A 22896-nucleotide genomic window follows, 5' to 3' on the forward strand; every position below is an offset into this window, starting at 1 on the left:
GGAAACAGGAACAGAGAAATAAAAACCAGAGGAATGAGCGACTCCGACCAGAGGAGAAGTGACGAGGCTGTAATTACTCAGTGAAATCATATGAAATTAATGAAAGATGCAGGCGAACAGGAACATTGTCTTTTGGTCGACTGCGTCCAGATGCTGCACCGCTGGCACCGTGTCAGCGTAGGTGAGGAAGCTGCAGGACAGATTCTCGTCCTGCAGCTTCCTGCAGCTTCCTGCTCACTGACAGATGCTAAACGACTGATTCCTTCATGGGTATAAATCCACAGTCTGTGGAGAACAAGAGGGAAATTAACAAAGAAAACATATAAACCCCCTGAAATTATTCATGATGGATGAGGAGGTCAGAAAAAGCTCCTTGTTGATGACTCGGCAAAGAAATAGAACTGAATTTGTTTTATTCTTCACATTTATTTGATCTCATCCTCATCCTTATTAATATTAATATATATCATTTATGGAATTTCTTAATTCCAGGAATCATTTATTTTCCCTCAAACCTCTTTTCTCTCACAGGAAACTTGTGCTCAAGTCCCAGATGTAAATGTTTGTCTCCACTCAGAAAAACTACACAAATATTTGACTCCTTCTCTTCTGCTTGTTTGTTCTCAAACTCAAACTCCTGCTCTGCTGTCAGAGTTCTGTGAAGTGAAGCCGTGGAAGTCCCTGAACCAACAGGAAGCAGGTGTGACTGACGCTTCTCCTCCCGACAGGAAACCAGGGAGCGCAGTTCTCTGAGGGCGTTTACGATATTAAGAGGATGAGCGAACATGAAGATACTGGAGCTCAGAGTCTCCAACATGTGACATCTAAACAGGTTCTGTAGGAATCATTGGCCTCAGATTATTATTAGACATGATTCCTCTTCTGAAACGAATGTGGTGGAGTCAACCATCAGTCTCAGCTCATGTTAAATATCAACATATAACTTCACGCTCTTTATATTTGCTTCTGTAGAGTTTTGACGATACCAGAGAACTTAGGAGCTGATGTCGTGTGACCTCGTTTTGTTTGATGATTTACCCAGTTTGTGTTGAAGGGAATTCACATTATTAGGTTGATTATGTGTAAGATGATCTGTGTGTTAATACAAATTTAATGATCATACCCTGTTTCAATCTACTTCTGCCAGGTTTGTTTCTTCAAAGGAATCTACTACTTGTTACAGGTGTGTTATATATATATATATATATATATATATATTATTGATATAGATATTTGTATTATAAGGGTTTTACATGTGGATTCTGATGTCATCACAGGGTGTGCATTTGTTGTATTGTTATAAAGTCCCTCATCCGGTCTTGACTGACTGACTGAAACCAAAGGGAACTAAACTCTAATGGAATTTGATCTCTTTCCACCTCTGGTCCTTGAAAATGCCTTCGTCCCATGTCTCCGATGTCTCTCAGGACAGACGAGCAGGACGCTGCAGCTGCTGCAGAGGAAACCGTCACAGCTGAGGAGCCTGTGACTCCCAACACCTGATAGATCTGACGTCCACGTTCACCAGTGTGAGGGGAGATCGCTGCAGGAACGCTTCACATCGGCTTTCCACCAAAGTTCACCGTGCAATGTTACTTCATTTCATTTATGCATTGCTAAAAACATATATTCACTACCCCCCCTCTGCACAGATCCAGAAGCACCCACTCGTCTGTGATGTTCGCTGCAAAGCTCATTGTAATCTGCTTTGAAAGATTTCCAACTGGTCATCCAGGCACAGAGGTCAAATACAAACTCAGCATTCATTTGTTTTCCAACAGAATCTGCTCTGCTCAGGGGCGGGGGGGGGGGGGGGGGGTGGAGGGGGGGGGGGGGGTGGAGGGGGGGTCTATTGAACAAAGTAGTTGAAGTCCAAACTCAGACTTGTTCAACATGGACACAACCACAGCTTCTTAGTCAGAGGTCACAGCGGGGTCTGGGTTCGAGGCCCAAACTACCAAGCTAAATTCAAAATCCAAACATTCACTACAAATATATTGTGTGAACGTCTATACCAATATATAAATAATACAAATCTCCTGGATGCGTTCATCCGTTTGGTTTTGTTTTGTGTAGAAACCCAGATATACTGAGTTAGACATTTTATATTGTAAATCAAGTTTGTTTAGTATTTCTACATTTCTCCAAGTTAGTGCCAAAAAGACGCATTTATGTACTTATCTGAATAATAGTTGATGTATAAAAAATATCTACAATGAGCCAATATTAACTGATGCATCAGCATTGATGTAAAGACGGCTGGTTCCAAAAAAACAAAGTGATGCTCTTCAATACAAATCAGATAAATATAAGAATAAAGCAACAGAAAATGTAAACACCAAAGTTAAAAGCTCTCATAAAGGTCATTGGTCACTTTCCATCGCTGATGACACAGTTATATAACCAGGGTTATATACAGAGGAGCTGTCCTTTCAGCACCGGTGCTGAAGTTAAGGATTAATATCAGAGACAAACTCACATATCATTCAAAGCATTTTAGAGAAACATCTCCTGGGCACTAACCTGGTGTCAGTGTGGCTTCTTCTCTCCAGGTGGTCTCTGCTCTGTCCTCCTTTCTTGGCTCATTCCTTCACTTTACTTCCACAAGGTCCTTTACTTCTCAGAAACTCCAATGATGATAAACAAGGCTGCTGTTGCTCAGCGTCTGGAATCCAGATCCTCTGAGAGCGAAGCGACTCTCAGCTGGAAAAAGGGAAAGTGTTTCACTTCTGTGACAGAACCTGAGCGAAGGAAAACAGGCGTCTGCGTCTCAAAAATATACTTGTTTCTTTTCCTTTTTTCAAAATCTGCAATAACAACGTATTCCAATTCATAACTAGTAGGCGTGTGGGATATATGTACACTTTTGCGGCAACTTTTCTTGTAAACATAATGACTAAATGTAGGGAAGGTAAGAAAAAACAAAATTTGGCTTTTTCTCGTGTTGCAGAATATGGACTGTTTCCTACATTATGTACAAAGAGTGCAAAGAGTCGACCCCTGATAACGGTCCTGCTGAGTTAAAGGGCCTCCGTGTCACGTGCTCCGTGGTTGGGTCAGAACTCTTCACTAAGGGATGTGCTCACCAGATTGAGGCGGATTAAAATGTGCTTTTTATAAATCAACCCCGTCGCTCTTAAAACTTTTCAGGATTGCGATGTGTTGATCCTCCTGCGCCATGTGCAAAGACTTAAGAGCCATTAACGGGGTTTATTCTACAGGACTAGCGGCCTCAGCGTGTCACAGTGGGGGGTCTACAGGTCCGTCTCCCGTGTGTTCAGGCAGAACGCGTACAGGGATCTCTTGAAGTCCAAGCTGCTGTTGGCCTTGATGTTCGCCTTCTCTCCGGTGGCCTCGTTGTCCTCCGCGTCCTGGGACTTGTTGGAGGATTTACTTCCTTTGCGCTTGAGCTCGGGACTCGCTCGGCCGCTGTTGGGCTCGTCCTTCAGGGAGGACTGGTCCTGGTCCGTCTCCCGGTGGTAGAAGTAGTTGAAGTTGGACACGATGACCGGCACCGGCAGCGCGATGGTGAGCACACCGGCGATGGCGCACAGGGAGCCCACGATCTTCCCCCCCACCGTCACCGGCCTCATGTCCCCGTAGCCCACCGTGGTCATGGTGACCACCGCCCACCAGAAGGCGTCCGGGATGCTGGAGAAGTGAGACTCCGGCTCGTCCGCTTCCGCGAAGAACACGGCGCTGGAGAAGAGGATGACCCCGATGAAGAGGAAGAAGATGAGCAAGCCCAGCTCCCGCATGCTGGCCTTCAGGGTCTGGCCCAGGATCTGGAGCCCCTTGGAGTGTCTGGAGAGCTTGAAGATCCTGAAGACCCGCACCAGGCGGATGACCCTCAGGATGGCCAGGGACATGGCCTGCTGCCCGTTCTGGTGCTCCTGGCCCTGCTGCTCCGCCAGCTCCGTACACACTGTGATGAAGTAAGGCATGATGGACATGATGTCGATGATGTTCATGACGGTCTTGGAGAACTCGGACTTGCTCGGGCACGCGAAGAAGCGCACGAAGAGCTCGAAGGTGAACCAGATGACGCAGGTGGTCTCGATGATGAAGAAGGGGTCGGTGAAGGTGAGGGACGGCCGCGGCGAGGTGCTGTTGTCCAGGCGGTTGGTGACCATCAGCTCCCGCTCGTCCCGGAACTCGGGCAGCGTCTCCATGCAGAAGGTGATGATGGATATGGTGATGACGAGCACGGACACGATGGCAATGCCCCGGGCCGGACTCGAGCTCTCCGGGTACTCGAAGATGAGCCAAACCTGCTTCTGGAACTCGTTCTGGGGCAGCGGCTTCTCCTCCTCCTTTATAAAGCCCTCGTCCTCTCGGAACCGCTCCATGGCCTCCTCACCCAGCTGGTAGAACCTGATCTCATCCGCAAACACGTCGATGGACACGTTCACGGGTCTCCGGACCTTCCCTCCTGACTGGTAAAAATACAAAATCCCGTCAAAACTTGGTCTGTTGCGGTCGAAGAAGTACTCGTTCCGGAGCGGGTCGAAGTACTTGATCCTCTTGGCGGGGTCTCCGAGCAAAGTGTCGGGAAACTGGTTGAGGGTCCCCAGCTGGGTCTCGTACCTCAGCCCGGCGATGTTGATGAGCACCCTCTCGTTGCTCTCCGTGTCCATGTGCATGTCCAGCATGTCCTCGTCGAACAGATGCGGACTGTGGTCCGCGCGTAAAAGCGCATCCATGGTGTTCTCTGAGCAGCTGAAGGTGCTGTTCATGTCGTTGATCTTCCACGAGCTGTGGAGCGGCTGCAGCCGCGGCTGGGGACTCCCCCGGGTGTTCAGCTCTTTGCAGAAGTCCTCCCCGAGTCCAGTCTGCACGAAGCCGGGCTGAGGGACATCCAGCGCGTTCCGGCAGCTGTCCTCCGCATCGCCTCCTCCTCCTCCTCCGCTCCCTTTGGCGCCGCCGTTCTCAAAACTCACCAAGGCGATCTCCATTCCGCAGCCATCCACGGTCACTGTGGCGGAAACACCCGAGACCTGTTGATCTGAGACGCGGACATCGTCTTTCCCAGGAGATCAAGAAGTTCAGAACCAGCTGCAGCAGGTGGAGCAGAGGGAGGAAGCGACTTGTGCGTCCTGCAGCTTCTCCTTCTCACATGGACGCACAAGTGCTGCTGCTGCTGCGTAAACCAGCGAGGGTCTGAGGAAGAGTCAATACTAAAACACAAGAGAAGAGGAGGAGGACCCGGATGAGAGAGAGAGAGGGAGAGAGAGAGAGGTGGGGGGGGGAGAGGTCAGGAAGAATCATCACAGTCTCTCTCTCTCTCTCTCTCTCTCTCTCTCTCTCTCTCTCTCTCTCTCTCTCTCTCTCATGAACGGTTCAGATTTTCATTACATTCTATAATAAGAGGAAAATGGCCTCAGCACCAAACAGCCAATCAGAGCTCACGTTTGTATTTATAAGCTTTATAATCATATTTGTTCAGAACAGGGATTTTTGTTGATTCTTGAATTTATCTGGGCTAAGTAACCATCTTCTGTTCGTACACTGTTTAGTCCAGATTTATTTTATCAGACGTCAAATGTTTCTGTACGTGATTTATGTCCAGATGACATTTGATGTGTTGTTGTGTTATGACTGCGTTATCGCCCTTGTGGACAGGAGTGGAACAGCTTGTTGAATGAATGAACAGGTGAGTCGTCTCAACTCATTGAATTAAGTTCCTAAAGCAATACAACTAGAGTAGAAATTACATATTACATATACTATTAAAAAAACAGGCACCAAATAAAACATTTATTGCAAATTTCATTATAATTTGGAGCAATTTGTTAAATGAAAACTGGACTTGGCGACTTGAGAGATTCAGAGAAGTTTCAGATTCTCCTGAGGATCATGTGATCTGATCAGAAGCTGCTGAGCTGCTATGAAACTCTTATTTTACTGCTATAATTATTTCATGTTCTCTCGTCTTATATAACTTCACTTCCTCTCTGTGTGTTTGTCGCTGCATCGTTTTCAAAACGCAGCGACGTCCTTAATGCACATGAATGCGTCTCCCTACAGTCCCAACACAAAGACCTTCCACATCATCAGGCCCATGGACGCTCTCACTGAGGGTCTTTTTGTTGTCTTTGTGTCCTCTCCTCTGTGGACGGAGGCCGGGCCCCGGGGCCACGCTCTGCTGCTGGGAGGAGATGGAAGGAGTCTTTCTCTAAAACCACACAAACTCAAACTATCTGAGCGAACAGCAGCTCTATGGTTCAGCTCAGAGACACGTTCATGAAGCCGAGTCCGTGCAGGTGCATTTTTTACTGATACTCACAGAATCTGTGTAATTAAAATAACATGTGCTTTCACAGTGATTTATACTGTGGGACCTCAGGCACTTCACGTGTCGCATGTGTGGGTCTGTGGTGAGTTTATGTCCATGGAGCGCAGGTATGACTTTTAACACACACACACACACACACAGGAAGTGGCTTTACAGCTCTGCACATGTTTGCAAATATTATCACTGCAATAATATTCCAATGTACTGAGCCTGTAACTGAGGAGCATACAACCTCCACTGGCTTCTACAAAAGGACAAGCGAACACACACACACACACACATACACACACACACACAGAGTGTGTTGGGTTCTAAAAGCAGAGAAGGTGACCTATTTAAAAGGTTAGTTTCTTCGCCCTGTGGGTGGATTAGGAAAACAAAGCACGAGCACTATATTTATCCTTTTCCTTATCTAATGCTCCAGCCTCATCATGATAAGAACTATGTGCATCTCCCCGCCCCTGGATTAGTGCACTGTCCTCAGACTACAGCCGCCATGAATAATAACTCGCCAACATCCATCTCACTCTGTGACTGGCCACTGGCAACAACGCAACGATTTCACGCACTGGATACAGCCATTAGGACCTTTTCACAATAAACTTTATGATATTTGCTGCGCGGACGCCACCGACGGCTTCTCAAGCATAAAGCTGCAGATTCCTGCAGTGAGGTTTTAGAGAAGCGTCAGAGAGGAGGAGACGAGAGCAGGAAACCAGGACATGCTAATGCTCAGTGTGTGTTCATGTGTGTGCACAGATCAGACATGTTTTCATGAAGGAAACAGGATCCTTCACATGCAGCTCCAAACAAAACAGGCATCATGGAAATGTTATATGATTTAAAACTGGATCAGTTACAATGATGTTGTTTTGTTGAAGTATTTTTCATGAATAATTTAAATTCAATAACTAAGTAATTGTCTGAAAGGTTTAAAAGATCCAGTGAAAATCAGGAGTTCATCACATCTGGACAAGAAAGGTTCATTTAAACTCGACATTAAAATCACACAGGAAACAACTCATTCTATTCCAGGGGAACATGAAGCTACTGGAGGCCGATCGAGAGTGTCAAGAGTGAGAAACCAACCTGGATCTGGATCCCGGACGAGACCCCACTTGTTACACACTGGCTCAGGTTGAAGGTCACAAAGCTCAGCAGGCGCTGTATTTATTTTACAATGAAAACTAACTTAAAGTTAAACATGGTAACCAGTTCTGTGTGTGTGTGTGTGGGGGGGGGGGGTGTATAGAAGTAAGAGCCATAAGTAAATGCCACGCTGTGATGTCCATGTGGAGGTGGACCTGGTGAGGGGGAGGTAATTCATAATTATTTTTTAACCAATCTATAGTTTGATCTTTGACCATGAACTTTTTATTTTAGAATATTAAATGTGTTTGTGTAAATAATATAATTTCCCCTCCCTGTTGAGTAGAAACTAAAGTATCAGGTGGATCATTAAAAATACTTTGTTACTTTACAAGGAATAAAGCAGTTTGTCAAGTTTGAAGGAAAACTGGTGTTTACGTAATGTGTGTGTGTGTGTGTGTGTGTGCGTGTGTGTGTGTGTGTGTGTGTGTGTGTGTGTGTGTGTGTGTGTGTGTGTGTGTGTGTGCGCGCCCCACTCTGTGGTACTTGAGGCCTTGGTGCCAGTTTGAAAGGGAAACGGTAACCATAACAACAGGTAACCGTAACAACCAGCATCTATAACAACTGCAGCTCACATATTAGCTGAGTAATTACAGAGGCAGAGTTCCGAGCTGCTGCTGATGCTGATAACAACAACAGAGACAAATCAACAGCTTCACTCCACTGAAGGTCAGACCTCACACACACCACAGACCAACAATAATCACACACTTCGTCAGTCAAACATCTCCTGTTTCCAGTTTCCAGGACAGTGTGAATGTAAATAATAGAAAACTCATGGGACTGTTCCAAATCAGCAGCAGCTAGCAGCTGTTAGCAAGTTACCACAGGAAGTGGTCATCACCTCAACGTGTGTGGACGCAGTGAAGACCAGACCAAGGGAGAAGCAAGAAGACACAAGAACTCAGCTTCACTGATGGAAAACGTCTTTTATTTTGCCTCTGATGTGTGTTTCTGTTGTTTGAAGGACGTGGACATGACGGGAGCTGGACGCATCAGATCCTGTGAACGGAGCCATGCTAGCTGTTTCCACTTGTTTCAAGTCTTTATGCTAAGCTAACCATCTGCAGAAGGAAGCTTCCTATTGACCACGCAGACACCAGCTGTGAATCAATATGAACATTGAGAGAAGAAGACCAACGTGAAGATGAAAGTCTGTTTCCTGAACCTGTCGCCGCCACTGCAGAGCGAGCGCGGGATAGCATCATTATTAGCAGGCGTTGCTACAGTAGCAGTGAAATGTCAGATTTGGTGCATGTGAGGAGACGAGTGGCGCTAGGAGGCGAACAGTAGGCCTGAGTCAGAGCCTCCAACGCCTCAGGGCGCCTCACCAACATCATCATCATCATCATCATCATCATCATCATCATCATCATCATCATCATCATCATCATCATCATCATCATCATCATCATCATCATCATCATCATCATCATCATCATCATCATCATCATCATCATCATCATCATCATCATCATCATATCTGTGTGTGTGTCCTCTCCGTGTTTGACTCTGCCTGCACTCGTCTGTGTGTGGAATGTGTGTGTGTGTGTGTGTGTTTTGGGGCTCAGGGCGGCTGCATGGAGAGAGTGGCGTGGAGGGAGAGCGGGAGAAACGCTGCGATGAGTTTAAGAAGTCTTGACAGCAGATGCCTGCATAATAACACACAGAGAGGACATGTGCAAGCAGGAAATCAAGGACACCACGTCATGCGTGCCAGTCATTTAAAGTCACAGTTTCCTCCTGCTGCTTTAATGCACGATCACAGATGCTGCTAAATGGATTTGTAAACCGGTGCCGTGGAATATAGCGGAGGAGGGATTTAAAACACTCTGTGTATTTTGATGAGGTCGAAGCGGCGTTGCCAGGGAGAGGACGTCTTTCTAAAGATTGGTGATTGGTGAGATTTGTCGGCGAGCGGTCGAACAGATGCTCGTGTGGAGGAGGAGGCCGAGTTCAGCTTCAACCCAAACAAGCGCAACGTTCATTCGATGTGAAGCTGCAGCTCGTTCACATTCACACTCGGAAAAATCTGAAACCACTTGAGTGTAAAAATAAGCGTTCTCCATGGCGGGGGGGGCGACCCGGTCACATGACGTCCTCGCTCCTCGTCCAGGCGTCTTCGGGCCGTCGTCCTGCAGAGGAACCGCCTGAGCTCTCACTCTGGAGAACCGACCACCAGAGCCAAGATGGCCGCTCTCTAAACTCCACTCCTCCTCCTCACGAGTGTGTTTCCTCTCGTTTCTATCTCTGTGAGGACCGGCAGAGACATTACTTAAAGGGTCAGTTCACACAATGTCAGACTTTAGGGAACCTGAGGGCCCAGACATCACAAGGCCCATGAACAACACACATTCAACTCCGTTGCTGTAGTTTGATTAATAATTAGTTTTACAAATTGATATATTAGTCATAACTTTGTGTTTTGAGCGTTGTGACCTCACGTGTAGTTTCACAGATGCAGACGAATGTAATTATGTGTCGTGTCGTCTCATTTGATGACATCACGTCACATTGTGTCACTTGACATGTTGTCTTATATCATATTTTCTCACGTCGTACATTCAGACACGTTTCATTTCATGTCTTATTGTGTCGTCTCTTCTCATATCATGGTGTCGTGTCACATTGTGACATAATCCAGCTCTCTGATACACAACATCAGATGTGTTACATTATGACAATAATAATAATAATGATAATAATAATAATAATAATATTAATAATAATAATACTGACAATAATAATAATAATACATCTATTGAATCATGAATCACATTTCTTTTTTGGTTTCAAACTAAATTATTTTCATATAATCATTTAATCTTTTCATATTTAACATCACCATGATTTTCCTAAAAAATAACTTCAAGGTCAAATCAACAGTTTCAACTCAACCTGAACATTTAACCTCAGGAACGTTTCTCCAGTGAATCCAAGTGGAGATTCAGGTTTGGGTTCATGTCGGCCACAGGGGATTTATCATGATGAGGGTCCTCACAACTGTAGAAGAACGTCTGTGTGTGTGTGTGTGTGTGTGTGTGTGTGTGTGTGTGTGTGTGTGTGTGTGTGTGTGTGTGTGTGTGTGTGTGTGTGTGTGTGTGTGTGTGTGTGTTTGTACTGAATGAGCACTGAACTGTAAAATAACTCTGACTGGAAGAACTGTGGGCTAATCATCGGCCTCCACTGGTCACAGTACCTTACCTCCTCTACACACACACACACACACACACACACACTCTTGAGCAGGGCTTCCCCTCCTCCATCATATCCACCTCAGTGTGTCTGCATGTGTTCAAAAGCCCTCAGGATCCCAGATCACCAGATACAAAAAGAAAATCTCTGCTTGTTCACAGCAGCATCAGAGGATATTAACAACGCTCACACACACATACACACACACACACACACACACGCGCGCGCGCGCGCACGCACACACATACACACGCACAGCTATACACACAATAACTCAACAAAGGCTGCAGGGGAAGAGAGGGGATTACAGCCTCAGAGAAATATTAACCACAGCATCAGCCTGCGTGGTTGCAACACACACACTAACATACACAAACACACACACACACACACACACACACACACACAATAACACACTCATGCATGTCATGAGAGAGGTGCAGGAGGGGGTGAGAGAGGAGTCATTATGTGTGTATTTGTATTTGTGTGTGTGTGTGTGTGTGTGTGCTGTCAGGAGTGCCGTTGAGCAGAGCGATGGTTCAGTGTGATGGGGGAGGGGGGGGGGATTGTGTCGAGGGATTTTAATTGACAGCTGTCCAAATCCCCAGACAGATCCCCCCCCTCTCACTGGGAGTGGATGTCGCTCGTCCTCCCTCCCTCTCTCTCTCAGACGAGGGTATTAAGAGTGAAACGCATTAGGAAAAGTGAGGTATTAAGAGTTTTCAGCTCTGTGCCTCACACACACACACAGACACACACACAGACACACACACACAGAGACCTATAAAGTGTGTGTGTGCAATTTTAAGCCCTAACATATTCAATCCATACACACAATGCATATTGTTGGTATGACCGGAGTAATGTACAGTGCTGTGGTCAGTTACAGTCTTCAGCCTGTTGGTGGTGCTGCTGAGGTTCTCAGCAACACGGAGGTCAGAAATCAGAATATATATTTATTAATTATAATGAAGTGTTTGACATCTGCTAATTCATTTATATGTATTGCATTGACTAGAGGGCCGGGGGTTTGATCCCCAGAAGCTGTGTGACAGTGTATGAAATTCAAAGTGTTGTTTATAGAATCTGTGTCTACACGAGTAAAAAAGAGCTTTGGTCGATATCTACACATTTATCATTTGAACATTTGTCAGGATCCTCCTCTAATTCCATCGATGCTTTATTGGGTTAAGAGCCAATAACCCGATGAGATCAATGAGTGATTGTCTGCGTTGATCAATAACTCACATTAGAGAAGCAGACACTTAAAGGATCAATATGATGAAGAGCTGACTTCCTCTTCTTCTTCGTCTCTTTACGTTTGGCTGTGGTATGGAAACCCAGAGGGACAAACACAACCACTAACCACAACATCAGAAGAGTGACTTACATCATCTCAGTGAACACAATGATACTTTATCATGTTTAAAACATCCATCTTTTATACTAAATTTCCTCTCATAGTAGAAACATTGAGCTAAAACACCTCCCCAGGGCCGGGTCTAGACAGGCATGTATGAGGGGGCAGCCACAAATCTTGAGGGGGCATTGTGCTTTATTATATTATTATTATTATAAATTGGGATTTAGTTTGAGGGGGCACAACATTTATTTGAGGGGGCCAGGCCCCCTCTTGCCCCTGCCTAGACCCGGCCCTGCCTCCCATCATTTTATACAAAAGCTCATGGGTGGTTTCTTCTTCCATGAAACCTGAGGATCAGTAGATCCTGAGTGGTGGGAAACTGGGATGAAGATGTGGTGACCTGCTCCAGAAGCTCGGACTAAAGGTTTCAACTCTGAGAACGGAAATGTTCCGAGATCAGGTGGAAGCGTGTGTAATGGTTCTGAGCATATTCAAAATCCTGTTTGATGTGTGATGATGTGTAAGTTTGAGTTTGTTAGAAACCGGACGTGATGGTCGAGTCCCCCGAGGTCCCACATGATGTGAAAGAGAAATTATATAATGACTCTGAATGCAGCCGGAACACAGTGAGAAGAAAGGGAGGCTAAACCTGGGAGTGTGTGTGTGTGTGTGTGTGTGTGTGTGTGTGTGTGTGTGTGTGTGTGTGTGTGTGTGTGTGTGTGTGTGTGTGTGTGTGTGTGTGTGTGTGTGTGTGTGTGTGTGTGTGTGTGTGTGTGTGTGTGCGTGTGTGCGTGTGTGTGTGTGTTTGTGTGTGTGTGTGTTCTCGCTCTGGTTATGAATTAAATTTGCAGGCCAATGTTTCCTCATGCACAAAAAATCTGTGCTTCCTTTTCTTGTTTCTCTCTTGGGGTGTGTGTGTTTACATATATGTCAGTGTGTGTGTGTGTGTGTGTGTGTGTGTGTGTGCCTATGTGTGCCTGTGTGTGCCTGTGGTTGTGTGTGTGTGTGTGTGTGTGTGTGTGTGTGTGTGTGTGTGTGTGTGTTTGTGTGTATGTGTGTGTCTGTGTGTGTGTGTGTGTGTGTGTGTGTGTGTGTGTGTCTCTGGAGTCATCTGCCTAAACGGACGCTTTACTTTCACATTTGTTGCAATATGTAGATATTTATAATTTTAGAGTCTAAATAAGGTCATTAATAAAATTGTGAAGTTGAATTACAGATTTTAACAACACACACACACAACAGAGAGTGTGAACAAAGATGGATGACATCATGGCTCCCAGAGGGAATCCAAAGTGCCTGTATCGCCCCCTGGTGTCTGGCTGCAGTACAGGTCATAAACCCTGCCTCCTCCATGTCAGCAGATCATATAAAAACGTTCAGGATCAATTCAGATCATCTTTGTAAACATAGAGTCGGGCGCGTGTCTTCATTTGATGTTGTGTATACGTCGTGTTCCCTCATTGAGCAAAATGCCGTCTGCCCCTGCAGAGGTCAGAGGTCAGGAGTCCTGGTTTGATTTTTGTGGGCGGGAGCTGAATTAGTTTGAGAGGAGCCAGCAGGAGAAGACTGTCCTACTTTCTGTCTCATTAAACAGGTCAAACATCCGGGACGTGACTCAGCTCGGCGGAGGGACAGCGAGACGAAGACAGAACAAGTGAATTTCACTCAAACGGCCGCGGCACCAAACTCGGCCTGGAGGATTTTCTTGGCCTTATTTTCAACGACCAGCGTCTTTGTGTTTTTATCAGATTGTATTTTTCTTATCGTCTATAAATAATCACTAACACCGGAGGGGATTTCTCTCTTCCCTCATTTAATTTCCTCTCTCATCCCTTGTTTCTTCACTGTTCGTTATTTTTCCTCCCTCGGTTTTTGACATCGCCTCTCGTCCTCTCACCGGTTGGAGGGTTACCATGGCAACCCACAGTGGCGTTCGCCTGTTGCCAGGGCTCGTCTCCATGTGAACACACAACCCTCCCACCGTGATGTGAAGGGTTGTGTGTTCCAGAAGGTCTCTCAATTTTTTCATAGAAAACGTCAAGGTGTGGTGACGAGCAGCGGCCACAGGGAGGCGCCGGAGGGTTTCTGCCACAGGCTGTGGACATAAAGAAGAACAGTGACGTCTATGAGTCATGTGACAGTGAAAGTGCTTTTTGTGTCTTGTAAATGCAGATTTTGTTAAACACAGACATATCATTACATTTTATATAAAATAATAAAACTATGTAAATGATAATATGATAAGTAATGTTTCATGTTTGTGTTTATTTAAGATCAGACTTTAACTGTAAAAAAAGATCAGTTTGACATTTTGGAGAATATTAGTGTTTGTCTTTGGTCAAATATTCAGATTGTGTTTGATGTAAAATAAATATTCTTGTGCTGTTTTCAGACATGAACTCCTGACATGTTCCTCACATGTTCCTCACATGTTCCTGACGTGTTCCTTGTTCCATTATTTTGAAAAGTGAAGCGTCTCATTTGGACGCCCTTCCTCAGCCTCTGAGTCAGTCCTGTTCTCTGCTGACGTTGAGGTGACACCAGCTCATTCAGCTATTCTGTCCTCTGAAGGAAGTCCTCCAAACTGTGCTTTTGTCCTGAAGACCATTGTTTTGACGTATTATTCATAGCACCTATTTTTAGACTTCTGTCTCCGGCCTTAAAAGGCAGTCAGATTCTTACAGTATGTGCACTTACACAAGCACAAAGCCAGTAACCGCTGTCAGTGCGAGTTAAAGACACGTCGCCCTGTCCCGTGGACGGCCTCGCTGCAGGGCGGTGAGACAACGCCAAGCAAACCAGAGACAGAGGGTAAAGAGGACAGGCTCGTGTCCAGGACCTGGAGGCCGGACGGCCAGAGGACGAGGTGGACGCACCTCAATACACGTTTCATAAAGTGGTCGTTAGAAACTCAGGAATCAACATCATCTCCAGCAACTTGGATTTCTCACCTCACTGTAATAACCTCAATCCTGCTCTTGTCTCCATGTTTACTTCAGATTGTGAATCTGGATTTTCTCCATGCAGGGAATATTTGTGCCTCATCTGCCCCCTAGTGGACGAACATGTTTGCGCAACTCCAACAGTAAATTCCTCTCTTTATCTCCTCAGACACAGTTTGTTAAATGTTATTCTGCAGAAAACGTTATTCATACCTTTTATATGTTGGTGCTCAAGCTCATGTTAGTGTTGGACTGTTGTTGCTTAGTAAGCAGCTCTGAGTTTGTTGTGTAACTGTGTCGCACCAAACACACAAACACACAACACACAGTCTCAAGTGACTAAATCAGCTGTTAGGTTTTGCACTTTGCACTTTGCACCTTGTAACTCGAGTGGGTGTGTGTGTGTGTGTGTGTGTGTGTGTGTGTGTGTGTGTGTGTGTGTGTGTGTGTGTGTGTGTGTGTGTGTGTCTGTGTGTGTGTGTTTGTGTGTGTGTGTGTGTTTGTGTGTGTGTGTGTATGTGTGTGTGTGCACTGCAGATCTGTATCATCCATCATTTAAAGGCCTGATTTATAGAGCTTTGTTTGGTATCAATCACTCAGCGACTCCCTGATCACTGCTGAGGTGTAAAACCACAAACACACAACACACAAGGAGGCAGCGTCTCCACACGTGTGTGGGTCTGTCAGCAGGATTACACAAAAAGTCCTAAAGCAAATCTCTGATCAACCTGATGGATGAGACGGAGCTCGGAGATAAACTCCTTGAGCAGCTGCAATAAATGTCTCGGTGTAAAAATAAGTTTGTCCAGCTAGATGCAAATCATCGGCCTCCTTCGTTTGTGTGAAGTGAACAAGCTGATGACCGGTTGTGAGTGTGAGAGACTGGAGGAGACTGGTGGAGACTGGTGGAGACTGGTGGAGAAAGGAGGAGACTGGTGGAGACTGTTGGAGACTGGAGGAGACTGATGGAGACGACTGACAGGCAGGAGAACCTGCTGCTGGGGATGAATCTCAGGTGAAGAGGATCTGGTGGAAGCAGGTAACAGATGAAACATCAGCTTCACCTGTTTGTATCTGTTATTATTAAAGCATCTTCACTTCCTCTCTGTCTTTGTTTGTGTCCAGAAATCACTGAACTCTCACAAAAAAGAAATCTGAGCCAGGAATCAGAACCCGGAGCTGAGAGGCTGGTTGGGGTCGGGACGTCCAATTGGCTGGAGGTCAGAGGTCGGAGGTCGCGACCCTCTGATACGTCTCCTCTTTCTCTGCTGGTGCAGTCCAGGACTCAAGAAAGTGCAGATGTGAATATTTAATGAGTTCATATGATCCATGACAGGAACAGGACACCAGCAGCTCCGTCACCAGGCTGCCCGCTGACTGCAGCAGGGGCTCCTCCGCTCGGGGGTCCTCTCTCCGAGGGGGGGTCCTGTCCACTTGAGTTGCTTCTGTTTGTCTGCACACACTTTTGTTCCTGTCGTCTTGTGTTAACGTCACAGAGGGAGGGATGGAAATACAAATACTCCCTGTGCTCCTTCGTGAATCAACTCGTTTCAGTCTGTGTTTTTAAAACAAGGTTAAAATGAGAGGATCTGGTTTGACGTGAGGAAGAGGAGACGCGTCGTCCATCCCACTGAAAACCCTCATACAGCCACTAGAGGGCCTCGTCTTCTCAATGTGAACATGTGTTTTTTAACAATGGATTAATGATGTCATATTAATATGTGCTGTTATCATCACTGCTGCTAATAACACAGTGAAACTATGTGTATCATCGAGTGTAGATGAATAACTGTTCCTGCCCTCCCTTCTCTCTCTCTCTCTCTCTCTCTCTCTCTCTCTCTCTCTCTCTCTCTCTCTCTCTCTCTCTCTCTCTCTTCTCTCTCTCTCCCTCTCCCTCTTCTCCCTCTTCTCTTCTCCCTCTTCTCTCTCTCTCTTCTCCCTCCTCTTCTCTCTCCCTCTTCTCTCTCACTCTCTCCCTCTTCTCTCTCCCTCTTCTCTCTCTTCTCTCTCCCTCTTCTCTTTCTTCTCCCTCCTCTTCTCTCTCCCTCTTCTCTTTCTTCTCTCTCCTCTTCTCTCTCCCTCTTCTCTCTCCCTCTTCTCTCCCTCTTCTCTCTCTCTCCCTCTCCCCCAGTTCTCTCTCTCTCTGGCCGTGGCCTCTTCACGCTGTGAGTCCATATGGATCAGGCGTTGCTGCTCAGAGCCCAACGAGCCTCCTGCTTGTTCTCTGCTGTCTGGTGACGCCCGGGCCAACCGCCCCCCCGCCTCCTCTCTCTTGAACACAGGGACTCAGGTGAGAGCTGGAACACTGCAGTGGAAAATGAAACTGGAGGAGACGGCCGGGCCGTGAGGTTAGACTGTATGAGCGAGATGGAGGATGATGCCGTGCACGTGGGCGGGTGAGTGGGTGTTAGCAGCTTGTGCCAATGATGCATCACCTGAACCCATGAAACGATTTCCAGCTTCACAAACTCACGTGATGTCGCTGAGCTTTGAGCAACACACACATTCCACATGTGTTACCATACAAATTACGTTTGTTTGTTAGTCAGCAGCATCACACAAAAACTACAACAGGTTTCTACAGAGCTGCTGGAAGATGTGACACAGGTCGAAAAAGAGACACGGTCTCAGACATTTGTTCTAACGTACAGAACCTCCAGAACACGTCAGAGCCCGAACATGTCAGGAACATGTCAGGAACACGTCAGGAACATGTCAGGAACAGCCTCTCTTCCCGTTTTCCTGATCTTTCTGTGTGTTGTGTTTTCGCTCGTCCACCCACACTCACCCAACATGCTCTCTGCCCTGGGCTGCCTCTCTCCTGAGTCTCACTAACATCTACTGTAGCACTGCAGTGCTGCAGCAGCCTCTCTATGATTCATACAAACAAAAATCCTCCTTGTGAAAAACATACAAATCAACAGGATTCAGATGCAGCGGAGTTGCTGAGGAGAGAACTGAGAGCAGCTTCACACTTAGATTAGAAAGTTCTGTGCAACATGTGCAACAGAGAAGCCGTGATGCGTGACGCTGCTCATACGTGTGCAGCCTCTTTCTTTAAAGCCGGATCTCCACACGGGGAGAAGCCCTGGAGCCTCAGCGTGCTGCAGAGTCTGTGGGCTGCAGAGAACTAACTGAGTCACACAGCAGATTCTCCACTGAGCTAAGAATACGACGGAAACAGCTTCAACAGACACAAGAGATGCTCAACAACACTGAGAGGCCTCACGCTGCCTCGCCACTCTGCAGCGGAGAACCGGAGAACTGGAGAACCAGAGAACCGGCCCCTCACCACACTCTACCTGGGGTCCACTGAAACTCACCTGTATACACACGTCACATGACCTCACATGTTGCTCTGGAGCACATCCTTGACCCCGCCCCCCTTCTACTTCTTCTGTTCTTTACTTCTCTACTTCCTCCTCATCAAACAGGGACGTGTTGAGGACGACTCAGCTTCTGAATAATTGATGGTGGAAGCTTAAAGAATCATTAATGAGTTCTTGGTTCTTTGACTGGATCAGAAACCGATATATGTATTTTCCACGTGAGAGTCTGTGGCGTGTCAGTGATCATGTCGGTGCAGTCGGCCCGGATCAGCGCGTCCTGACACGGAGCTGCTTCACATGCCAGACTATTTCAGTAAGGTCACATTTACACGTGCTGCTGTTGTGCTCCAGCGTCTGTTTGTTCCTGGACTCGACTTTGTGTCGTCCTGAAGTGTTTCTGCACGAATGAGAGGAAATTAGAATCTTCTGCTTGGTTTCTGTGAAACACGTTTTCTAACCTGCTCAGATCATCAAGGTCTTTGTCCTGGACTGAAACAAGACGACTGTTGTTGCACCTGCATGAAGAATGTCATTGGATGGTTGTTGACCACATGACAGTTCAGGTGAAAACACACAGAACCACAACAGAGGGAACCAGATGACCAATCAGAGCAGGGCTTTTTAGGAGGCGGGGTCTTAAAGAGACAGAGGCTGAAGAGAGGAGCTGCAGGGACAGTCTGAGGAAATGTTTGATTAGAGCATGAAAACAGTTTACAGTTACAACAGCTTCCACCTTGAACCTTAATAATCAACAAACAGCAGAGTCATATCTTTCAAAATTTATTGAAACTGTTGTAATATGATGACGTCAGAATGGACATAGCTTGTCGACGAACCTTGCATAGGTTACAGACCAGGGCCGGGTCTAGGCAGGGGCAAGAGGGGGCCTGGCCCCCTCAAATAAATGTTGTGCCCTCTCAAACTAAATCCCAATTTATAATAATAATAATATAATAAAGCACAATGCCCCCTCAAGATTTGTGGCTGCCCCCTCATACATGCCTGTCTAGACCCGGCCCTGTTACAGACTATGATGCCTCAGCAACAGATGACAGACACTGCGTACGGCAGCGAGAACCATGAATAAAGAGAGTGGACGTTCTGCAGAGTGAGCGACTCCGGGGTTTTAAACAACCCAGTGATGAGCACATTTCATTTTTTACATATTCATTTATTCTCTTTTCTTGTTTCAGTCGTCGTGGTCAGGACGAGACTTTGGCTTCTCACTGTGAGTCAGGACAAGAGGGAACAGACAAGCTGAACCGACGAGTCCCCGAAATAAACCTCTGGCTAAAAATAGAGCCTTAAAAAAAACATGTTCTGAAGAGAGAAACCATTAAGCAACGATAAGACTGATGAAGACGTCTCGTCGGAGCAGCATTCATTTGTTTTAATGATCATGTCCCTCGTGCATGATGAGACGTCCGTTTGTATTTGCACTTGAAGACTATTTTCATACCTGAAATTCGTCTGTGCATCATCATCATCATCATCATCATCATCATCATCATCATCATCATCATCATCATCATCATCATCATCATCATCATCATCATCATCATCATCATCATCATCATCATCATCATCATCATCATCCTCAGCATCATCATCAGTGTTGTGACATTTTAAAAAACTTCCCTTGAAAACTTGTGAAACGTGATACAGAGTTTTTCTCTGTTTCTGAATTTCTTTGAAAAGCTGAAATAAAAGTGTCAGTTAAAGCCGTACTAATCTTTTTTACTTTTTTACTTAATACAGCTATAAGTGATTTAAGTGATTCCTACAATCTTTTCCTAAACTTTACATTGATCACACATGTCAACAATGAAAAATGATTTTCCACATATCCTGTGAACAGAACACATGTCGGAGAAGTGGTTGATATGCAGCCGATCAGAGATAAATCACATGAGAAGAAACTGATTCAGCAGTTGACACTTGGCAGTTGAAAGCTTGTAAAATGATTATATTCTGTGTAGATATAAATCCTGGACTTCATTTTGAATGGGGCAGTGATTTCCCTGTTTGCTGCATATCAAACAACATGATTTTCTAAAAAAGAAATGACACACGAGCGTCCATCTACAAAACGGTACTTGTTTTGTGAATCTTCATCCGTTGAGCTGCTCTGATGATAAGAAACGACTAGAAAACATTATTTGGTCCCTTCAGTGTTCTACGGTAAAAACACCACGAATGTGAACAAACAGAAATTAAAACCACAAGACGACCGACTACCCTGATATGGATCTGAGTCACGAATTTGAAAGAGTTGTCAAGAAAAAGAGTTTCTAATTCCCTCTCCTGTGGAACGTGTTGAACACGCAGCACCTGTTTTACTTTTTTACTTCTTTGATTAAAGGGATTTGTTTCATCACACGTTCAACAGCAGTTTGTAAAATGGGCCTTTTCCACAGGTTGATGACACACAGCTGGTTCTCAATGCACTGACCAGTAAAACCAGTAAAACCACAGTTTCCAGTTGAGCTGAACATGCACGATGATGTCAATCACTCACAGCAGCTTCACAGGAATGTGTTTGTTTCCATGGTTACATGTAAACTATCGCTCTATGGAAATGAATCAGTTTTGTTTTGAGCCATCGATCGACACTGACCCAACACAAACTTTATCTTTACACGATGTCACCTGACTTCTCTCTTTGCTCCTGTCATAACAACTGCAGCCATTAGGGGTCACCAAACAAAATACAACCATTGTTCGTAATAAGCCTCCGCACAGACAAGCTGCAGGACGGATCCAGAGAGAAGTGGTCATCGAGATCTTATGGATCCTCTACATAAGGTCATATGATAACAGTTCTGTTACGGAACAATTCAAAGCCTCAGTTTGTATCAACTTCATCACAGAAAAAACTGCAGAACTTCAAGGAGCAATAAATAATTAGAGCTCATCTTCTTACTAATCCGATAGATTAGGAAGTAATGATGTCCTCTCTGCCAACAGATCCCCGACTGAGTCAGAGAAGTCAGAGGTGAATTAAAAGGTAACGCTGATGAACGTGAACACCATGAAGATGTGGAACATTCAGGACGAACACGTATGAGACAGTTTCACTCCAGCAGTGATTTGCACAAAATGGAAATGTAAGACAATAAAGCACATCGAATTGTGATTCCTTTAGATCACATCCGACTCAGTGAGCACTGAGTGTTTCAGCAGCTTCAAGGTCAGTGGTTCCATCGTCTGGTCCTCAGGAAACTCCCTCACACAGACACGTGCTCTGCTCTCACTGCAAAACAACACAGCAGCAGCAGCAGCGCCATTTTGCAGGCGTGTGGAGTGACTAGCGCTTGTGGTGATGTTCAGCAGCTCTGCAGAAGAAACACCGACCCTAAAGGCCATCACATCTCTGCTCAGCAGCAGCAGCATCCTTCACATCTCTTATTGTGTCAGTGCTTCAGCCTCCGATCCCTGAGCTGCAGAACGAGATCACACGTCACGAACACTGCAGCTCTTTCTGAGGAGCAGCAGCCGTGAAGGAGATGATCCACAAAACAGCCCGTGACTCAAGACTCGTATTTGTGACCCACACGTAGTCACATGTGTCCAGATGATTCTACACAGAGCAGATCTAATATTCAGCAGAAGATATTGGTCCCAGTAACCAGAGAGTGGCAGTGTTGAGAGCAGCCAGGGGGCGCTGTTCAGCTCAGCTCACAGCCGCCTCCAGCAGCGAGAGCAGGAGAAGCTGCTGCTGCTGATTAAGCTGCAGATCTGAGTTCGTCTCTAAGTCGGTTGAGCTGAGGTCATGTACAAGTTTTTGCAACTGACAAAATCTAAAACTGTTGACATTTCAAAACATTTCTAACATTTAAAATGTCGTTATCAGAGTGAAATCCAGTAATAAATATCAGAAACACAGATCAGTTCCTTCATCACCATGAAAACACACAATGCTGCTGCAAATCCATCCACCACTGAAGATAGTCCCGAGCACCACCAGCAGAATGACGTACTGGGCCGAGGTCTCCAGAGCTTTCCAAATAAACTCCCATTAGTAAATTCAAATTGTCCAAGTTAAGTAAACACAGTAATTAGGAGCCTAAATTAGCTTCAGAACATGATCTGAACCATGTTAATCCAAACAGCTCCAAGGACCAAACACTCAGCTGCTGTCACAAACCACACAAAACCTCTTAAGACTTCTAGATTATGAGTTTTACTTCTGTTCAAACACATATCTGCTGCCAACCAAATGTTGATCATGTTAAAAGCTACCGGCCCAAATTAGCTTCTGGTTCAGGAGCTAATTTCGGTTTCTGCTTTGGCCTGAATTCAGTGTCAAGAGTTTAAATTGGTAAATTGCCAGATGGCTAATAACAGAGCTAGCTTCATTAGCCAATAACCAGATCTCTCCGTAAATTGCTTCCCAGTTAGCATCTGTCAACATGTCGTTAGCTACCGCAGCTGATCCAGCCACTGACTCGTGTGTCGACTTCAGTTCGGACGACACGATTCATGTGAAGTTTGAAGTTGAAACTATTCGGAGGCTCCTGGTGTTTGTGACTTTGCTTCACTACAGTTGTGTTTACGATGTCTCTACCGCGGTGATGGTCACAATTATAATACTGAAGGAAATAAACAGGACTCTAAGAATCT

The 22896-nt window shown here is 45.7% G+C and overlaps 1 protein-coding gene across 1 annotated transcript; it reads right to left on the minus strand.

The window, feature by feature from the left end:
* Nucleotides 1-3254: 3254 nt before the first annotated feature.
* Nucleotides 3255-4955, minus strand: LOC133006580 (potassium voltage-gated channel subfamily A member 1). The gene has a single exon (XM_061075675.1). The coding sequence runs from the start codon at nt 4953-4955 to the stop codon at nt 3255-3257; it is 1701 nt and encodes a 566-aa protein (XP_060931658.1).
* Nucleotides 4956-22896: the final 17941 nt, after the last annotated feature.

Source organism: Limanda limanda, chromosome 1, assembly GCF_963576545.1.
Source record: "Limanda limanda chromosome 1, fLimLim1.1, whole genome shotgun sequence".
In the NCBI taxonomy this organism is placed as follows: Eukaryota; Metazoa; Chordata; class Actinopteri; order Pleuronectiformes; family Pleuronectidae; genus Limanda; species Limanda limanda.